This window comes from Microcebus murinus, chromosome 16 (assembly GCF_040939455.1).
Source record: "Microcebus murinus isolate Inina chromosome 16, M.murinus_Inina_mat1.0, whole genome shotgun sequence".
Taxonomy (NCBI): Eukaryota; Metazoa; Chordata; class Mammalia; order Primates; family Cheirogaleidae; genus Microcebus; species Microcebus murinus.
This window is the reverse complement of record NC_134119.1, coordinates 63,726,482-63,742,364: the sequence shown is the minus strand read 5'-3', so window position 1 is coordinate 63,742,364 and position 15,883 is coordinate 63,726,482. Positions and strand designations below refer to the sequence as shown.

Below are 15,883 nucleotides of genomic sequence, written 5' to 3'. Positions count from 1 at the left end.
TGTCAGCCTAGCTCACAGCAACCTCAATCTCCTGGGCTCAAACGATCCTCCTGCCTCAGCCTCCCGAGTAGCTGGGACTACAGGCATGTGCCACCATGCCGGGCCAATTTTTTGTATATATATTTTTAGTTGGTCAATTAATTTCTTTCTATTTTTGGTAGAGACGGGGTCTCGCTCAGGCTGGTTTCGAACTCCTGACCTTGAGCAATCCACCCACCTCGGCCTCCCAAAGTGCTAGGATTACAGGCGTGAACCACCGCGCCCGGCCTGTAAAATAATTTTAAAAAGATTTATTCTGGGCCAAATTTGAGGACCATGACACGGAGCCACTGCCAAGAGGCCTTGGGCAAGTAGACTCCCTGTGGCTGGGTTATAGTTTGGCTTTTATACATTTCAGGGATGCAGGGGTTACAGGTAAAGTCATAAATCAATACATGGGAGGCATACATTGGTTTGGCCCAAAAAGGTGGGACATCTAGAAAGGGGGGGGCTTATAGGTTATAGGTAGGTTTAAAGATTCTTTTGGCTTGTAATAGGTTAAAGACAGTAAGCTTTGTCTAAAGGCTTGGAATTTTTTAATATAAGGAGCTATTTACCAGAGAAAAGCCAGAGATTTGTTGTGTAAATTGAGGACCTGTAGGTCTGTATTGCATACCCTTAGGCCTGTTAATGGGTTACAAAGGATGTTTCCAAGAAGGGAGGGGGGCATAAGGCATGTCTGTTCTCCCTCCTTCTGGCAGACAATTTAATTTTAGGATATTTCTTTGGCCACGAGGGGGGTCCATTCAGTCAGCTGGTGAGGGGTGACCCTTAAAATTTTATTTTAGTTTATACAATTACAAATCAAAAAAATCTCTGAACCCACCTGTAAAGCCCTCCTTCCAGATGTCCAGTTCAGCCTTTTTGGGCCAAACCAATATATACCTTCCATGATTTATGATTTTACCTGCAATTCCTGTCTCGCTAAAATGTATAAAACCAAAATCTAATTCGATCGCCTTGGGACCCCTTACTCAAGGCTTTCTGGATGTGGCTCCCCAGGATGTGGTCACACGCATTGGCTCAGAACAAACTTCTTTAAATTATTTTACAAAGTTTGGTTGTTTTTGCTTTTTTTTTTTTTTTTTTTTCTGTTAGCACTACCAAGTGAACCGGTAGTACTAAGAATTTCCTCCTTAGGAACTACATGTAGCTTGTGGCTTTAATGATTAAACAAGCATCAATGAAAGCCTGGTTTTGTGGAACTACACAAACGTGTGGGGACCTTGTTATGTGTCACCTTGCGCCACTAAGGGCAAATTCTATTAGCATGGTCCTAAAATGCCCATTTTAAAAAATAGCAACGGAAGTAGGGAAAGATTCGAACGTTATACTGCGAGAAAATGGCCCCATACGTTGGGGTGGTGGGAGGCAGATTAAGGAAGCTGAGAGACCTGGAAACCCTCAAACCAGCCAAAACGACCCGACTAAGTCCCAAACCCCTTGGGGCTGGGGGGCACGAGGACAATTCCAAACGCCAGAAAGTTCCGCCAACAGGAATGAAAACCGCCGCCCTCTCCCCTCCAAACCCTTGCTCTACGACGAGACTTCTCTTCCCCTTAGCCGATAGCCTGGTTGTTGCGAGCTCCAGACGTAAGCACACACGTAGGAAAGGACCTCGAAGACCCATAAATGGTTCGAATTACCACGAAAAGCGTTAAGAGCCCGCGACTCCATGGGGCTGCTGGAATACACTTCCCAGAATTCCCTGGGTCAACGTGCCAAAAGTCAGTGTGGCCGCGACTCTACTGGGTTAATGGACTACAACTCCCAGAAATCCCCGGGTCCGCCTGCAACGCCAGAGAGCCCGCGACTCCACCGGGTTACTAGACTACACTTCCCAGAATCCCCCGGGTCCACCGGCCAAAGCCAGATGCCCGCGAGTCCACGGGGTAACTGGACTACGTCCCAGAAAACCGCGAAGAGCGCCTGAGCCAGAGTGCTCGCAACTCCACGGAGCGTTTGGACTACACTTTCTCGAATGCCAAAGGGAAAAAGTCCAGAATCTCACCCTTTAAGGAGGAAGTGTTTGGACTACCCCAAGCTCTTTTACTACACTTCCCTCAATGCCCAAGGGAAGCTAATCCCACAGCCCTGAGCGCCTGGCCAGTAAAGTGGACTGTTAAATTGAGAGGCGTCCTCATCTCTTCCTGAGTCCTCCTCGAGCGAAAATATTGTATAGACACAACTTCCTGAAGCCCAGATTCCTCCAATTATGTCAGTATTATTGGAAAGGGAACAAGCGAGGAGACCACAATCAGTACTCTGGACCAATGGAGAGAGGACAGGGATTGGGAGTGACATGCTCTAATACATGACTGAGAATCCTTTTATATTTCACATGAATGCTAGGATGGATTTTTTCATTTCTGCAAAAAATACCATTGTAATTCTCTTTAAAAAAAGGAAGAGGGTCTTGCTCTATTGCCCAGGCTGAAGTGCAGTGGTGTGATCATAGCTCACTGTAACCTTGAACTCCTGGACTCAAGTGATCCTCCCGCCTCAAGTCTCCTGAGTAGCTGGAACTACAGGTACATGCCACCATTCATGGCTAGTTTTTAACATTTTTGTAGAGATGAGGTCTCCCTATCTTGCCCAGGGTGTTTTTGAACTCCTGGGCTCAAGCGATCCTTCCGCCTCAGCCTCCCAAAGTGCTGAGATTACAAGCATTAGCCAACATGCCTGGACCAAGAAAGTATTAATTTATCAATTTGGAAGGACAGTTTTGCTGAATACAGAATTCTCAGTACACAGGGTTCTCCTGACCCCCAACCCCGAGCACTGAGAATGTATCCTGTCGCCTTGGAGGTGTGCTGAGAAACCTGAAAATCTTACTTAGGATCTTTTGTACATGACAAGTCACTTTCCTCTTGCTGCTTTCAAGATTGTCTTTCAAGAAATTCATTGTAATGTATCTCAGAGTGGTTATCTTTGGGTTTATCCTACTTATAGTTCATTGACTTTTCTGGATTTGCAGACCCATGTTTCTCCAACTTGAATTTTTAGCCCTTATTTCTTCAAGAAAGCTCTCTGTCCCTTTCTTTCTCCATTTGAGGCTCCTATAATGTATATAATATATTGGTCCAACCAATGATGTCCACAATGTCCCTTGGGTTCTGTTCACTTTTATTCCATTTCTTTCTGCTGCTGAGACACAATAATTTTATATGACGTATCTTCATGTTCATGCACTCTGAAGGTAATGTAGCAGGAATGGGGGGCCATCAGCCTTACGGGCACTTGCCTGTGGCTTCAAGTCCTGCACAAATCCAATCTCATATATACCACTTCCAAATGGAATGCTGACATGCACAGGCAACTTAAATAAATGGAGGGGCCAGCAACACCCCATTTATGATGGAAAACTCAGACCATGTGCTAATTTTGGTAGCCCATGGCTAAGTGCTCTGTCTCTGCCAAGAACACTAGCAAAACCCAAAACTGCATCTCAAAAGGAGAGTAAGTATATATAGAAGACAGCAGGACTTTGCTCCAAGATTCTATGCATCTGTGTCCTGACTGACCAGCTGGAACCAGCTAAAAGCTCCAAACATCACTTTGTCAATGACCTTTCCATCACTTTTACATCTCTTGGATCATAGGGTCCTAGTGGCAGAGAAGATTACATGGCAGCTGGGATACATCACAGTTTAATCTGAGTCAGTATTTTCAGGTCTCTCAAAAAAAGGCAGAGTAGACACCTCAGTAAAGACTAAGTAGCATCCAACAGCACAGAAAGCCCACTAGGCACTGTGACACTTTTGTTTGAAGGAGAGGCCATGTGGTACTAGCCCTATACTTTAGAAAGATATCTCAATGGGCCCACATTTGTGAACCTGTGGATATTTCACCGAGGTGAAGGCCAGTAAAAATTTATAAGATTTGTTCCCTCACTCTGACATTCATGTGTCTTACATATTTGCCTAGATTAGTTCCTAGTTCCTCCTCACCAGGTCCAATCATCATATCAATGTGCCATTTGACAATAAGGATTCTCATTGCCAAAAAGTGTGATTATTTCTCCTGTTGAATACACTCACTTGGGTTCATGTCCACACATCCCTGTGGAGAATTCTACGGTAGGACATATATAAGAGATTTATTGCAAGGAACTCTATAACTGCAGGACTGGCTGAGCAATTCCAAATGCATATGGCTGGCCACCAGTAAAGCCAAGATGGAATTCTAACCCTTGAGAAGATGTTACCAACAGGTACAGTAATTTCTTCATTCAGAGAAGTTTCAGCTTTACTCTTTTTTTTTTTTTTTTTTTGAGACAGAGTCTCCCTTTGTTGCCCAGGCTAGAGTGAGTGCCATGGCGTCAGCCTAGCTCACAGCAACCTCCAACTCCTGGCCTCAACCGATCCTCCTGTCTCAGCCTCCCAAGTAGCTGGGACTACAGGCATGCGCCACCATGCCTGGCCAATTTTTTCTATATATTTTTAGCTGGCCAATTAATTTCTTTCTATTTATAGTAGAGATGGGGTCTTGCTCTTGCTCAGGCTGGTTTCGAACTCCTGACCTCGAGCAATCCGCCTGCCTCGGCCTCCCAGAGAGCTAGGATTACAGGCGTGAGCCACCGCGCCCAGCCTCAGCTTTACTCTTAAGAACTTTCAACTGATTCAACAGGGCTACTCAGATTACCTAGCATAATATGCCTACTAAAAGCCAAGTCATTAGGGAGTGAATATCTATGAAAAACCCTCACAACACTTCTATTAATGTTTGATTAAATAACTAGGGATTATAGTCTAAGCATATTGTCATTAAAATTGATTATCACAGTGATGTTCATCAGCAGAAAACTGTTTAAGGGAAAAATACTTAGTACATCAGAATACTACAGGCATTAGAAATTATGTTGAAGACCAATTTATTAAAAAAAAAACATTTAACATTACCTTCAAATTGGAACAATCCCATTAGAAACTTTTGTTCCTTGTTTTGTAAAAGTATATACAATTGTTATCTATATGCAGATATGCTATAGCATGCTTACTAAAATATTCATTCTAGTGACTTTCTACTATCTTCCATTTTCTTCTTTAGACTTTTTTGTACTAAAGTACTTGTTTTCAATGTCTAGGCATTATTCTTACAAGTGAAAGAATATGGAAGTATTTTTACTATGAAAACTAAATACAACAATAAAACTATTTAAGTTCATGTCACAGTGTGTTAAAAAAAACCAACAGATGTTGTGGTATTGGACAGAAATCCTTATATGGATATCCTACTGCTATCATCAGACTTTAATAACTTGGGAAGCCTCCCTCTTTTTTCAAACACTAAGGCTGATACTAAAGCCCTTCCCACATTTCCTAACATTTGTACAGCTTTTCTCCCATATGGGATCTTTGTTGGAAATGAACTTGTAAATTCTGAGTAAATCTCTTCTCATACTCATTTGAATGGTTTTTCTCGACTATGTAGTCTTTGATGTTTCAAAAGACATGAGGCCCAGCCAAAGCTCTTCCCACATTCCTTACAATTATAGGGTCTCTCCCCTCTGTGGACCCTCTGGTGCATGTCAAGATTAAACTTACTATTATAGCCCTTCCCACACTCCTCGCATTTGTGTAGCTTTTTTCCAGTGTGGATTGTCTGATGGGATTGAAGTTGTGAACTCTGAGTAAATCTCTTCCCACAGTGTTCACATTTGAATGGTTTTTCCCCACTGTGGAGTCTCTGATGTTTCAAAAGACATGAGGCCCAGCCAAAGCTCTTCCCACATTCCTTACACTTGTAGGGTCTCTCCCCTGTATGGACCCTCTGGTGAAACTCAAGATCTAAGCTCCTTTTGTATCCCTTCCCACACTCTGCACATTTGTATGGCTTTTCTCCATTGTGGGCTCTCTGATGGGAACAGCGTTGTGAATTTGTATAAAATCCCTTCCCACACTCTTCACATTTAAAAGGTTTTTCTCCACTGTGGACTCGTTCATGGATCAAGAGACATGAGGACCATCTGAAGGTCTTCCCACATTCTTTACAACTATATGGTTTCTCTCCTGTGTGGACCATCTGATGCTTATCAAAAGCTCCCCTGCAAATGAAGCCTTTTCCACACTGCTCACATTTATATGGTTTCTCTACTACATGGACCATGGAATGACTATTAAGTGCTGTTCTTTGACGAAAGCTCTTACCACATGTATCACATCGGAATGGCTTCTCTCCTGTATGAACCATGGAATGCCTATTAAGTCTTGCCCTAACACGGAAGTTCTTACCACATATCTCACATTTGAATGGTTTCTCCCCAGTATGGATTCTCTGATGTTCCTGAAGCTGGGAATCATGAATGAAGCCCCTCCCACATTCCTTACAAATATAAGGTTTCTCTTCAGTGTGTAATCTGCAATGAACATTAAGTGAGGATCTACGACTGAAGCCTTTCCCACAATGCTCACATTTGAATGCTTTCTCTCCAGTGTGGACTATTTGATGACTTTGCAAATGTGAGCTCTGACTGAATTCCTTACCACACACATCACACTTATAGCGTTTCTCTCCTATGTGGACTCTCTGATGAATACGAAGAGCTGAGCTATAACAGAAGCTTTTTCCACACTCATCACATGTGTGAGACTTCTCTCTCGAGTGTAATTGTTGATGAAGCTCAAAGTCAGAGACATCACTGAAAGACTGTTTACACTCATTACATTCAAAAGGTTTCTTTTTTGTGTCAATTATAGATAGTCCTGCCTCAACCTCACATGGGAAATCACTTTGTTTGGAGAACTGAGAGCTATTTACCATAGGGGAGTCTTGAGACCTCGTTAAGTTGCTAGCAATTTGTTCCCAGATTTGCTGGTAGGACAGTTCTTCATGTGGTCCTGCTTCTGGAGTAATCTCAATCTCAGTTTGATTCTTGCCTCCTGTCAGAACACAGAATTAAGACATGTGAATAAATGAAGCCTTTGTTCAGTGTTATCAAGATTTCAAACTAAAGACATGGCACTAAATTTTAATAAACACAGGGAACATTCCCTTTTTCACAAATAAAAGACTTACTAGAAAAATTAATATGATACATACATTTAACCTGTTACTATTTCTAGTGAATTTACTAGTCAAATCTAAAATCTTCCATGAAAAATTACAAAACTAATACTAGAACATACATAATGAAATACAAATCAAAAGAACTTGAAGGAAAAGTAATAATATAATCAATACTTTCTATATTTGCATTTATATTATATGTCTTTCTAAAAAAATTAAGCTAGCTACAAAAACAGTATGGACTTTGTCCTCAACATGTGAAAGATAATCTCTAGGATCTTGAAGTGTAATGCCTGAGGAGAGTATCTTTTTTTCCTTGGGTACAAACAGTGGGTTACTCTAGATAGTCAAAAAAATATAACTTAAACTTATGGCTGCCAGCTCCTTTGTTGGGGGTTGGGGGTTGCTCACATCAGAAAGAACAACAATGTGATTGAAGGTGGAGACTGCTTTACCACACAAGACTTAACCAATAATGGCCCCAATAATTGCTCTGCATACTAGGGCCAGGTGAGCTTTTCTTTTTCTTCTTTTAATTTTTTTTACTTTAAGAAAGAGTCTCACTCTGTTGCCCAGGCTACAGCGCCATGGCCTCAGCCTAGCTCACAGCAACCTCAAACTCCTGGGCTCATGCAATCCTTCTGCCTCAGCTTCCCAAGTAGCTGGCACTACAGGCATGCGCCACCATGCCTGGCTAATTTTTCCTGTATATATTTTTAGCTGTCCAGCTAATTCCTTTCTATTTTCTTTAGCAGAGACGGAGTCTTGCTCTTGCTCAGGGTGGTCTCCAACTCCTGAGCTCAAACAATCCACCTGCCTCAGCCTCCCTGAGTGCTAGGATTACAGGTGTGAGCCATCGCACCCTGCCAGGTGAGCTTTCTGATTGGCAGTATTCTTATGTTTAAGTCAGCCTTAACCACTGGACTGTAATGCATCCTGACTCTATGGGAAGAGTATAATAGAAGGTCCTTATTTGGTACCCCTGGATGCTGTCTTATTTGATTTTTTCCCCTGGCTAACTGTAATATGCATCTTTTCCCTGTAAGAATCCATATTCATATGTATAAAAACATTTAGTGAGTTCTGGGAGTCTTTTTAGTGAATTACTAAACATAAAGGTAGTTTTGAAAAACTCCCCAAGTTTGCAGTTTTTGTGATGTGAGGGCAGTCTTCTGTATACTGGCCCTTTAAATTTTGTAATTGATTAAACTCTTCACAGTGCTCAATATCAAACACCTAGGAGTGTTTATATCTACATATTGAAATATTCTTGCATAGGAATTTTGTATAATATGTATAAAAGTACTTAATCTTATTTTTCTGCGATGATATGGAGAGTAACTTGGGTAGCTGAAATAGGAAAGGGACAGACAACTACAGTTTTGATAGGAATCTGCAAGGCTGTATCTGGCAGAGGTACAAAGGAGGATGGTCCTGATAAGACTATGAAAGGTGGCAAGAATCATCTGGAATGAAAAGAAAGCCTATGATGTAGATAAACAGTCCTTTATAAAAGTTTTTAAAATGAAGACTACAAACCATTAGTGAGCTGTAAAATATAATAAGCATTTACAAAAAAGAACCAGAATACAAATTATCATAGCATCATGACAAGCAGGAAAGGTGTCATTACAAGAAATCCCTACTAAAGTCACCCATCGAAATCTATCCTCATGAAAAATGTTTGTCTAACCCAGATACCCATAATAAAATATGTTTCTTAGTGTGGTTTGCATTCATGAAACAGTCAAAATTCTGATCAGGATATTACCAAGTCCTGAATGAAATGAATCATTCAATTGGAAAGTTAACTTCAGATGGTTCAATCTTGGAAAATATCAATCGGTAAGTGTATACCTAACTGGTACACACTGGCACATGGACATATTTAAGACACTAAACCTTATAAATAAGAGGTTTTTGGGGAGAAGGGAGAGTCTCTTTCAGGATGTGTATATTGACAGGGCAGTTTCCCACTTACTTCCAGTTCATAAAGTTCGCCAGTCTAAAATACAGCACTAGATCTTTATAAAAATAAAAACTGTGTAGTTTATATTTATTAATGTTTTTAACAGTTAAATTTGTATAAAATAAAAATGCAGAAATATGTATATTTTTGAAGAAAGATGACCAAAAACATAGTCAACGTTCAGCTGTGTGGCCTGTGTCACCCTCATCCACATTCTTCCCTCTCTAGGAGAAGGAAGGAAAAACCTGGGGACAATGACATGCATATAGAATTTGGAAAAGGCAAAGGAGCTGCAGATTGGATAAATGTTTCAAAGGAAATGTAGCTGGAAATCAGGAAATTGAGATTTCATTCTCCACATGTAGGGAAGCTGCCTGAGAAGTAGACATCAGAATCCTCAATCAACAAGGATTTCTTGCCAGAAAAGAAATATGCTCCCTATCGAAAGCTAGAGTAAGGCACAGGGGAAGCAAGTTATGCAGTGTGGCCACAAAAAGAATGCTTAGAAGTTTCCATGGGATGTGGGTCAACTGCATACACATAAAACACAATCATCTCAAAGGAAGCCAAGCAAGTTGAAATTGGACTGACAGCCATCTGCCGACAAAAAAAAATGTTCTGCGATATACAATTGGCCCTCTATATATGTGGGTTTTGAATCCATGGATTTGACTAACAGTGAAACCAACAATATTTGGGGGAAAAAATTTTCACAAAATTCCAAAAAGCAAACTTGAATCAGCTGCACTCAGGGTACTGTGCTAAACCCATGTAAATTAAGTGACATATAAGCATTGCATTTGTTATTATAAATAATTTAGAGACAATTTAAAGTATATGGGAGGATGTGCTTAGGTTATATCCAAATACTTCACACATATAAGGGACTTGAACACCCTTGGATCTTGGTATCTGTGGGGAGTCCTGGAACCAAAAGCTCGTGATTACTGTGGGATGAATATATTTCATGTACTCTGATTTGTGTATCATTTACTAGCTATCTCCATGATTCCTACAGACAGCAAAGTCCCCACATACGTGAACTCATTCATCCCGATAACAAATATAGATACCTGCCATGTACGGGGTGGGGGTGGGGGTGAGTAGTGTAGGCACTAAAGACACAGCCATATACAAAACAGGTAATCTCCTCCTTCTGGAGATTACATGGCAATAAGGAGAGGTGATCAGTAAACAAAAAATATATGAGAAACAATAAATGCAGGCCGAGAAGAGTACAGCTAGAATGCTATTTTAAATACAGTTGTTGGAGACAGCCTATGTCATGTTAAAAGTGAGCAGAGATCTGAATAAACCAAAGGAGGGGCCAGAAGGATTTGAGGGGAAAGGGCACTCCAATCAGAGAGAAGAGCAGAATGAAGAGTCGTGAGGCAAAAGCTTTTGTAGTAAACAAAATAATGTTTCCTGAAAGATGTCCACACCCAATCTCCAGAACTTACGAATGGTTATGTTACACAGCAAGGAGAATTAAGGTTGCAGATGCAATTAAGGTCACTTGTCGGCTAACTAGAAAATAGGAAAATCTTCCCGAGTCATTCGGGAGTGACCAACACAATCACAGGGGACCCGAAAGGTGGCAGATGGAGGCATAAGCAGAGAGGCGCAGAAAGCATGACTGTAGAAGAATGGTGAGAGATGCAAAGTTGCTGCCTTTGAAGACGGAGGAAGGGAAATGAGAGCCAAGGAGTGTGGACAGTTCGTAGACACTGATAAAAGTGAAGGTTACTTCTCAAGAGCATAGCAAAAATCAAAGCCTTACAGATGCCCTGTTGCCCAGTAAGATATGTCAGATGTCAGGCCTAAAGAATAGAAAGATAATAAATGTTTGCTGTTGAATCCACTAAGTTTGTGGTAACTGGTTATCAAAAACAAGCAATACAATGTCTTTGGCAGGACCGAGAAACAGCAGGAAGGACAATGCAGCTGGAAATGACAGACCAAGAGGGAGAGGACAGGAGGTGTACTAGTCAGAGAGGCAGTGGGGGCAAAGAGCAGAACACAGGGTCTCTAAAAGCCACTTAAAGAGCTTGTAACATTAATAAAAATAAGAAGCCACAAAGGCTGTTGGGCAGAGGAATGGCAATCTGACTTATACTTCTTAGAGATCACTTTGGCTGCTATGAAGAGGACAGATGCCAGGGTAGGAAGGGTGGGATCAGGACAAGCAGCCAGAAGGCAGTTTTATTAATCCAGGAAAGAAGTTTGGTAATTTCCCAGGACAAGGGAAACCGTCATGGACAGAAGTAAATAGATAGGAGAGTCACGTACAGGGACATACAGTCGCTTTGTTCTTACCTGAATTCCCTCCTTTCTGGGTTGCTGTCTTCGGCATCCATAACTTTTCTTCTCTTAGAAAGTGGAATACGTCTCGGTGAAATGGTTGATGCCCTATGAACATGCCAAATAACATCCTTAACCCAACACAATTCTAGGTAAAATTTACTGGAAATTTAGGTTGCCACTGTATACTCAAATTTAAATATCCAAGGATATAAAGTCACTGCTGGGACCTGATGTTCCATTACAAAGGGTGGCTGTCCTCACCCAATGAGAGCAGGTTCCTGAAGTTCTCCACCATCACATCTCGGTACATCTCCCTCTCGGCAAGGTCCAGCAGCACCAGCTCCTCCTCTGAGAACACCACAGCCACATCCTTGAATGTCACTGCCTCCTACAATACCCAACATATGCAACCTCAGTATCATGACCAATGATTACTGGGAGAGCAGTGGCACTGAGCGGGCAGAGAAGACAGGTGAGAAGTTGTTCTTGATGTCCAGGGATGTAGGTCAACTTACAGATTCGCACTCATTCTGTCTCTATCCTGAGAATGACACACACTGATTTTCCTGAGCTCCTCCAGAAGTGCAACAACGAAAGAGAAGTCTTGGACTTTTACTTCGTGCAATCATTGAATCTACTTGTAAACAACCCTATCGGACTCTAAATGCTGTATCCCGGGCTACCTGTAATTAGATCTCAGTGACTCTTGCTAAAAACCCGAGCGACATATAGCAATTCAGTCCCAACCTGTTTGATAATGCCCAATGTCCCCCTCTCTCAAACTTGAATCCTAGATGCTATCACTTTTCCTTAATATCTGCAAGCTAACAGGCTTAAGGTGATCTGTGTGGGACAGCTACATAGTGGGTCCTCTGTATACCTATGGCAAAAACTGCATACATTAACTGCATCATTCAATGTCATGATGTGGAACCAAGTGCCTCAGAGCACACCCCAAGGTTCTTTCCCTTCCCAGTATTGGGACCTTGGACAAGTACACCTACATACATTAGTTCCCTCTCTATGTAATAAATCTAACATGAGGCCGGGTGCAGTGGCTCACGCCTGTAATCCTAGCATTCTGGGAGGCCGAGGAGGGCGGATCACTCAAGGTCAGGAATTCAAGACCAGCCTGAGAAAGAGCAAGACCTCGTCTCTACTAAAAACAAATTAATTGGCCAACTAAAAATATATACAAAAAAATTAGCCAGGCATGGCGGCACATGCCTATAGTCCTAGCTACTTGGGAGGCTGAGGCAGGAGGATCACTTGAGCCCAGGAGTTTCAAGTTGCTGTGAGCTAGGCTGACGCCACGGCACTCTAGTCCAGGCAATGGAGTGAGACTCTGTCTCAAAAAAAAAAAAAAAAAAAAAAGCAAATACAAAGTCAACTCAAGAGGGAGAAAGAAGCACCTGTCATACAACAGGTTCTCAAATGTCTGTTGTTCTCCTTGAGTCTTCCTAAGAGAGAGAAAACTATGTGACAATCTGAGTAGTGAGATGGAATTTTAACAGCAAGAGGCAAGTCCTACTCACCTTCAACATCACCATTTTTCTCCTATTCAGGAAATTTGTAGATTCTTGAGTTATGCACTTCGTGGGAATGCAAAATTGTTCCTGAAAAGTGCTAAGGAGGGCAAAAAAGGAGACATGAAAAGGTGGCCAGGGATACCACTCACCAACATGAATGTGCACTGTGGATCAGCACACGAATGTTCATAGCCACGTTATTCATAATATCCCCAAACTGCCAAGGACCAAAATGCTGTTTTACGGATAGACAAATTGTGACACATCCACACAATGGAATGTTACTAGCTATTAAAAGGAATGAAGTACGGCGGGGCACAGTGGCTCACACCTCTAATCCTAGCACTCTGGGAGGCTGAGGTGGGAGGATCGCTCAAAGTCAAGAGTTCAAAACCAGCCTGAGCAAGAGCAAGACCCCGTCTCTACTAAAAATAGAAAGAAATTAGCCGAGCATGGTGGTGCATGCCTGTAGTCCCAGCTACTCAGGAGGCTGAGGCAGTAGGATTGCTTGAGCCCAGGAGTCTGAGGTTGCTGTGAGCTAGGCTGACACCACGGCACTCTAGCCCAGGCAACAGAGTGAGACTCTCAAAAAAAAAGGATGAAGTACTGACTTATGCTACAACACGCATGAACCTTGGAAACATTATGCTAAGGGAAAGAAGCCAGTGACAAAAAACCACAGATTGTGTGATTTCATTTATATGAAATGTCCAGAGTAAGCAAATGTATATAGAAAGTAGGTTAGTGGTTTCACTGGATTGGCGGTGAGAATGAGGTTCAATTGAAAGAAGGCATGAAGAGTGCAACTGGGGGATGAAAATGATCTAAAAACTGAATTTTGGGGATGCTTGCTCCATTCTTCAAAGTCCCTAAAGATCACTGAATTGTACCTGAAATGGGTGAATTCTACGGTATATAAAATACACCTCAATAAAGCTCAACAAAATAGTTGCTAATCTACATGTCATTTAACTTAACAAGACAGGATTCTTCATCCATATTGATAGAATACTTAATTGGAATGAATGAATAAATAAATAGGAAGAAGCTCATCTTTACAGTAGAATGCCAACTAATAAGGTATCTCCCCATAAGAAATTTTATTATTTTCAAAGCTTTGTGGAAGCTGTAGTAAATGTTAAGCTTCTAATGTATTCCTTATAGTAAATCTTTGTGTGTATTTGTACATTTATAAATGTCTTAACAAAATTTTTATCATGCCTTTCTTAATGTTTTCTTCTTTAATTATGGAAGTTTCCAAACATGGCCAAGAGAGAAAAAAACCAGTGAACTGCCCTGTTATATCACCTCATCCTTATTACTTCCATTATTATTATTATTTATTCCTATGGCTCTTTCCCAATATTTTAAAACTTTATTTTTATAGCATTTCAAATCTATAAAAAAGTTGCAAAAATGGTATAAGAGATTCTCATATACTCCATGCAAATTTGTCAATTGTTTATATTTTGCCTACTTGCTTTGCTGTTCCCATCAGCCAAATACTACCAGGAACATGTCTGCAACCAGAGACAGCTTAATGTAGCTCTTTGAGGCAAGGAAGCCAGCATACAGAGTATTCACAGGGTATCTTGGTAAGAGGCATTTAGGAAGGGCTGGTTATAGAGTTCACATAACATGCTAGATAATATTAAATATTATACTAGACAATATTGCTATATTAAATATTAGATAACTATTATGTGACTAATAGTAGTTAATTGTGTTACCTATTAAATGATGTTATGTAACATAGTAGGTTTCATGTTTTCTATCCATAGTTCCATATTTAAATTTGTTATGTTTTCATTTAAAATTCTTACAACCGTTTTTTCCCTCAGTTCAAAGTCCAATTTTTTATGCTGTCTTTGGGTGTCACATTACTGTGATCTTCTTTAATGTTAACTGATTAATCAGAAATAAAAATGCCTTTTTATTCTTGATGTTTTTGAAGAGTACAGGCAAGGTATTTTGGAAAAAAAAGATTCATTTGGGGTTTGATACATTTCACATTATCCATGGTTGGTAGGATTACCAGAGAAGTGCTCAAGTGTCCTTTTCATTGAACCATAACACGGGCCAAGTGATGGTGGTTTGTCCCTTCACTGGTGATCTCAACTTTGTTCACTTGGCCAAGATGATGTCTTTCAAATTTGTCTACTGTAATGTACCTATGATCAAATAACTTGTGCTCCCTGTGTCTTACTCTCATCTTTAAGATGGAAAAAAGCAGTACCTCTCTGCAGAGCCACCCCGTAGTGTAAATGTATTTATCTGTCTAAAGCCCTTACAATTTAAATTAGCAATTAAGGCTTAATTATTATCAATATGCATGGCGATTACACATCCTACAATAGATCTGAATGTTACTATAAAAGAAAACTGCCAAGTCTCACTCACCCGGAGCTTTGTTGTCAGCAGTCAGAGCCACTCCCTCTACTTCTCTGGGGTCCTTTTTGTGAAGTCAGGCTGTGAAAGGAAAGAATGCTGTGAAATACCAGGATTGCATCACCCTTCTTGACAAAAAGGTTAACTCCTCCCCTTCTTCCATGGAAGCAGAAGATACCCCTCCCATTCCTAAATAAGAGGTCAGAAGGTGTCCGGGATTATGCAGCGTCCTGCAGGGATCAGAGAGAAGGGCCAGGGACACTGCAGCTGGAGCTCTGTCCCCAACCAGGGAATTGACCGCTTCCCGCCAAATTAACAATAACAATAGATCACCACTCACCACGTGAGAGGAACTGTCTTAAAACTTTCACCTGTATGCTGCCTCTTTCGGTTCCCAGAACAATTCTATTAGAAAGGTCTTAATATCCCCATTTAAAGAATAGGAAGGAGAGAACGAGCAAGACAAAGTTTTTTGTGTTTTTTTTTTTTTTTTTTTTGAGACAGAGTCCCACTCTGTTGCCCGGGCTAGAATGCCATGGTGTCAGCCTAGCTCACAGCAACCTCAAACTCCTGGGCTCAGGCGATCCTCCTACCTCAAGCCTCCCGAGTAGCTGGGACTACAGGCATGTGCCACCATGCCCGGCTA

The 15,883-nt window shown here is 41.2% G+C and overlaps 2 protein-coding genes across 2 annotated transcripts in view; both read right to left on the bottom strand.

Annotated features, from left to right (window-relative positions):
• Positions 1 to 15,275, bottom strand: part of LOC105869482 (uncharacterized) — a 56,715-nt gene extending 41,440 nt beyond the window's left edge. The window contains exons 1-2 of the mRNA XM_075993159.1: positions 15,250 to 15,275; positions 12,856 to 12,946 (exon numbers count right to left, since the gene is read on the bottom strand). Of these exons, the coding sequence (XP_075849274.1) occupies positions 12,856 to 12,870 (15 nt within the window). The 5' untranslated portion in view covers positions 12,871 to 12,946; positions 15,250 to 15,275. The remainder of the gene's footprint in view (positions 1 to 12,855; positions 12,947 to 15,249) is intronic.
• LOC105869486 (uncharacterized) lies at positions 4,672 to 12,940 on the bottom strand. The gene is given in 6 exon segments (XM_012761329.3): positions 4,672 to 5,356; positions 5,358 to 5,445; positions 5,447 to 6,920; positions 11,333 to 11,425; positions 11,582 to 11,708; positions 12,856 to 12,940. Coding segments are annotated over 6 exon segments (1,833 nt in total). The 5' UTR covers positions 12,871 to 12,940; the 3' UTR covers positions 4,672 to 5,320.
• Positions 15,276 to 15,883: the final 608 nt, after the last annotated feature.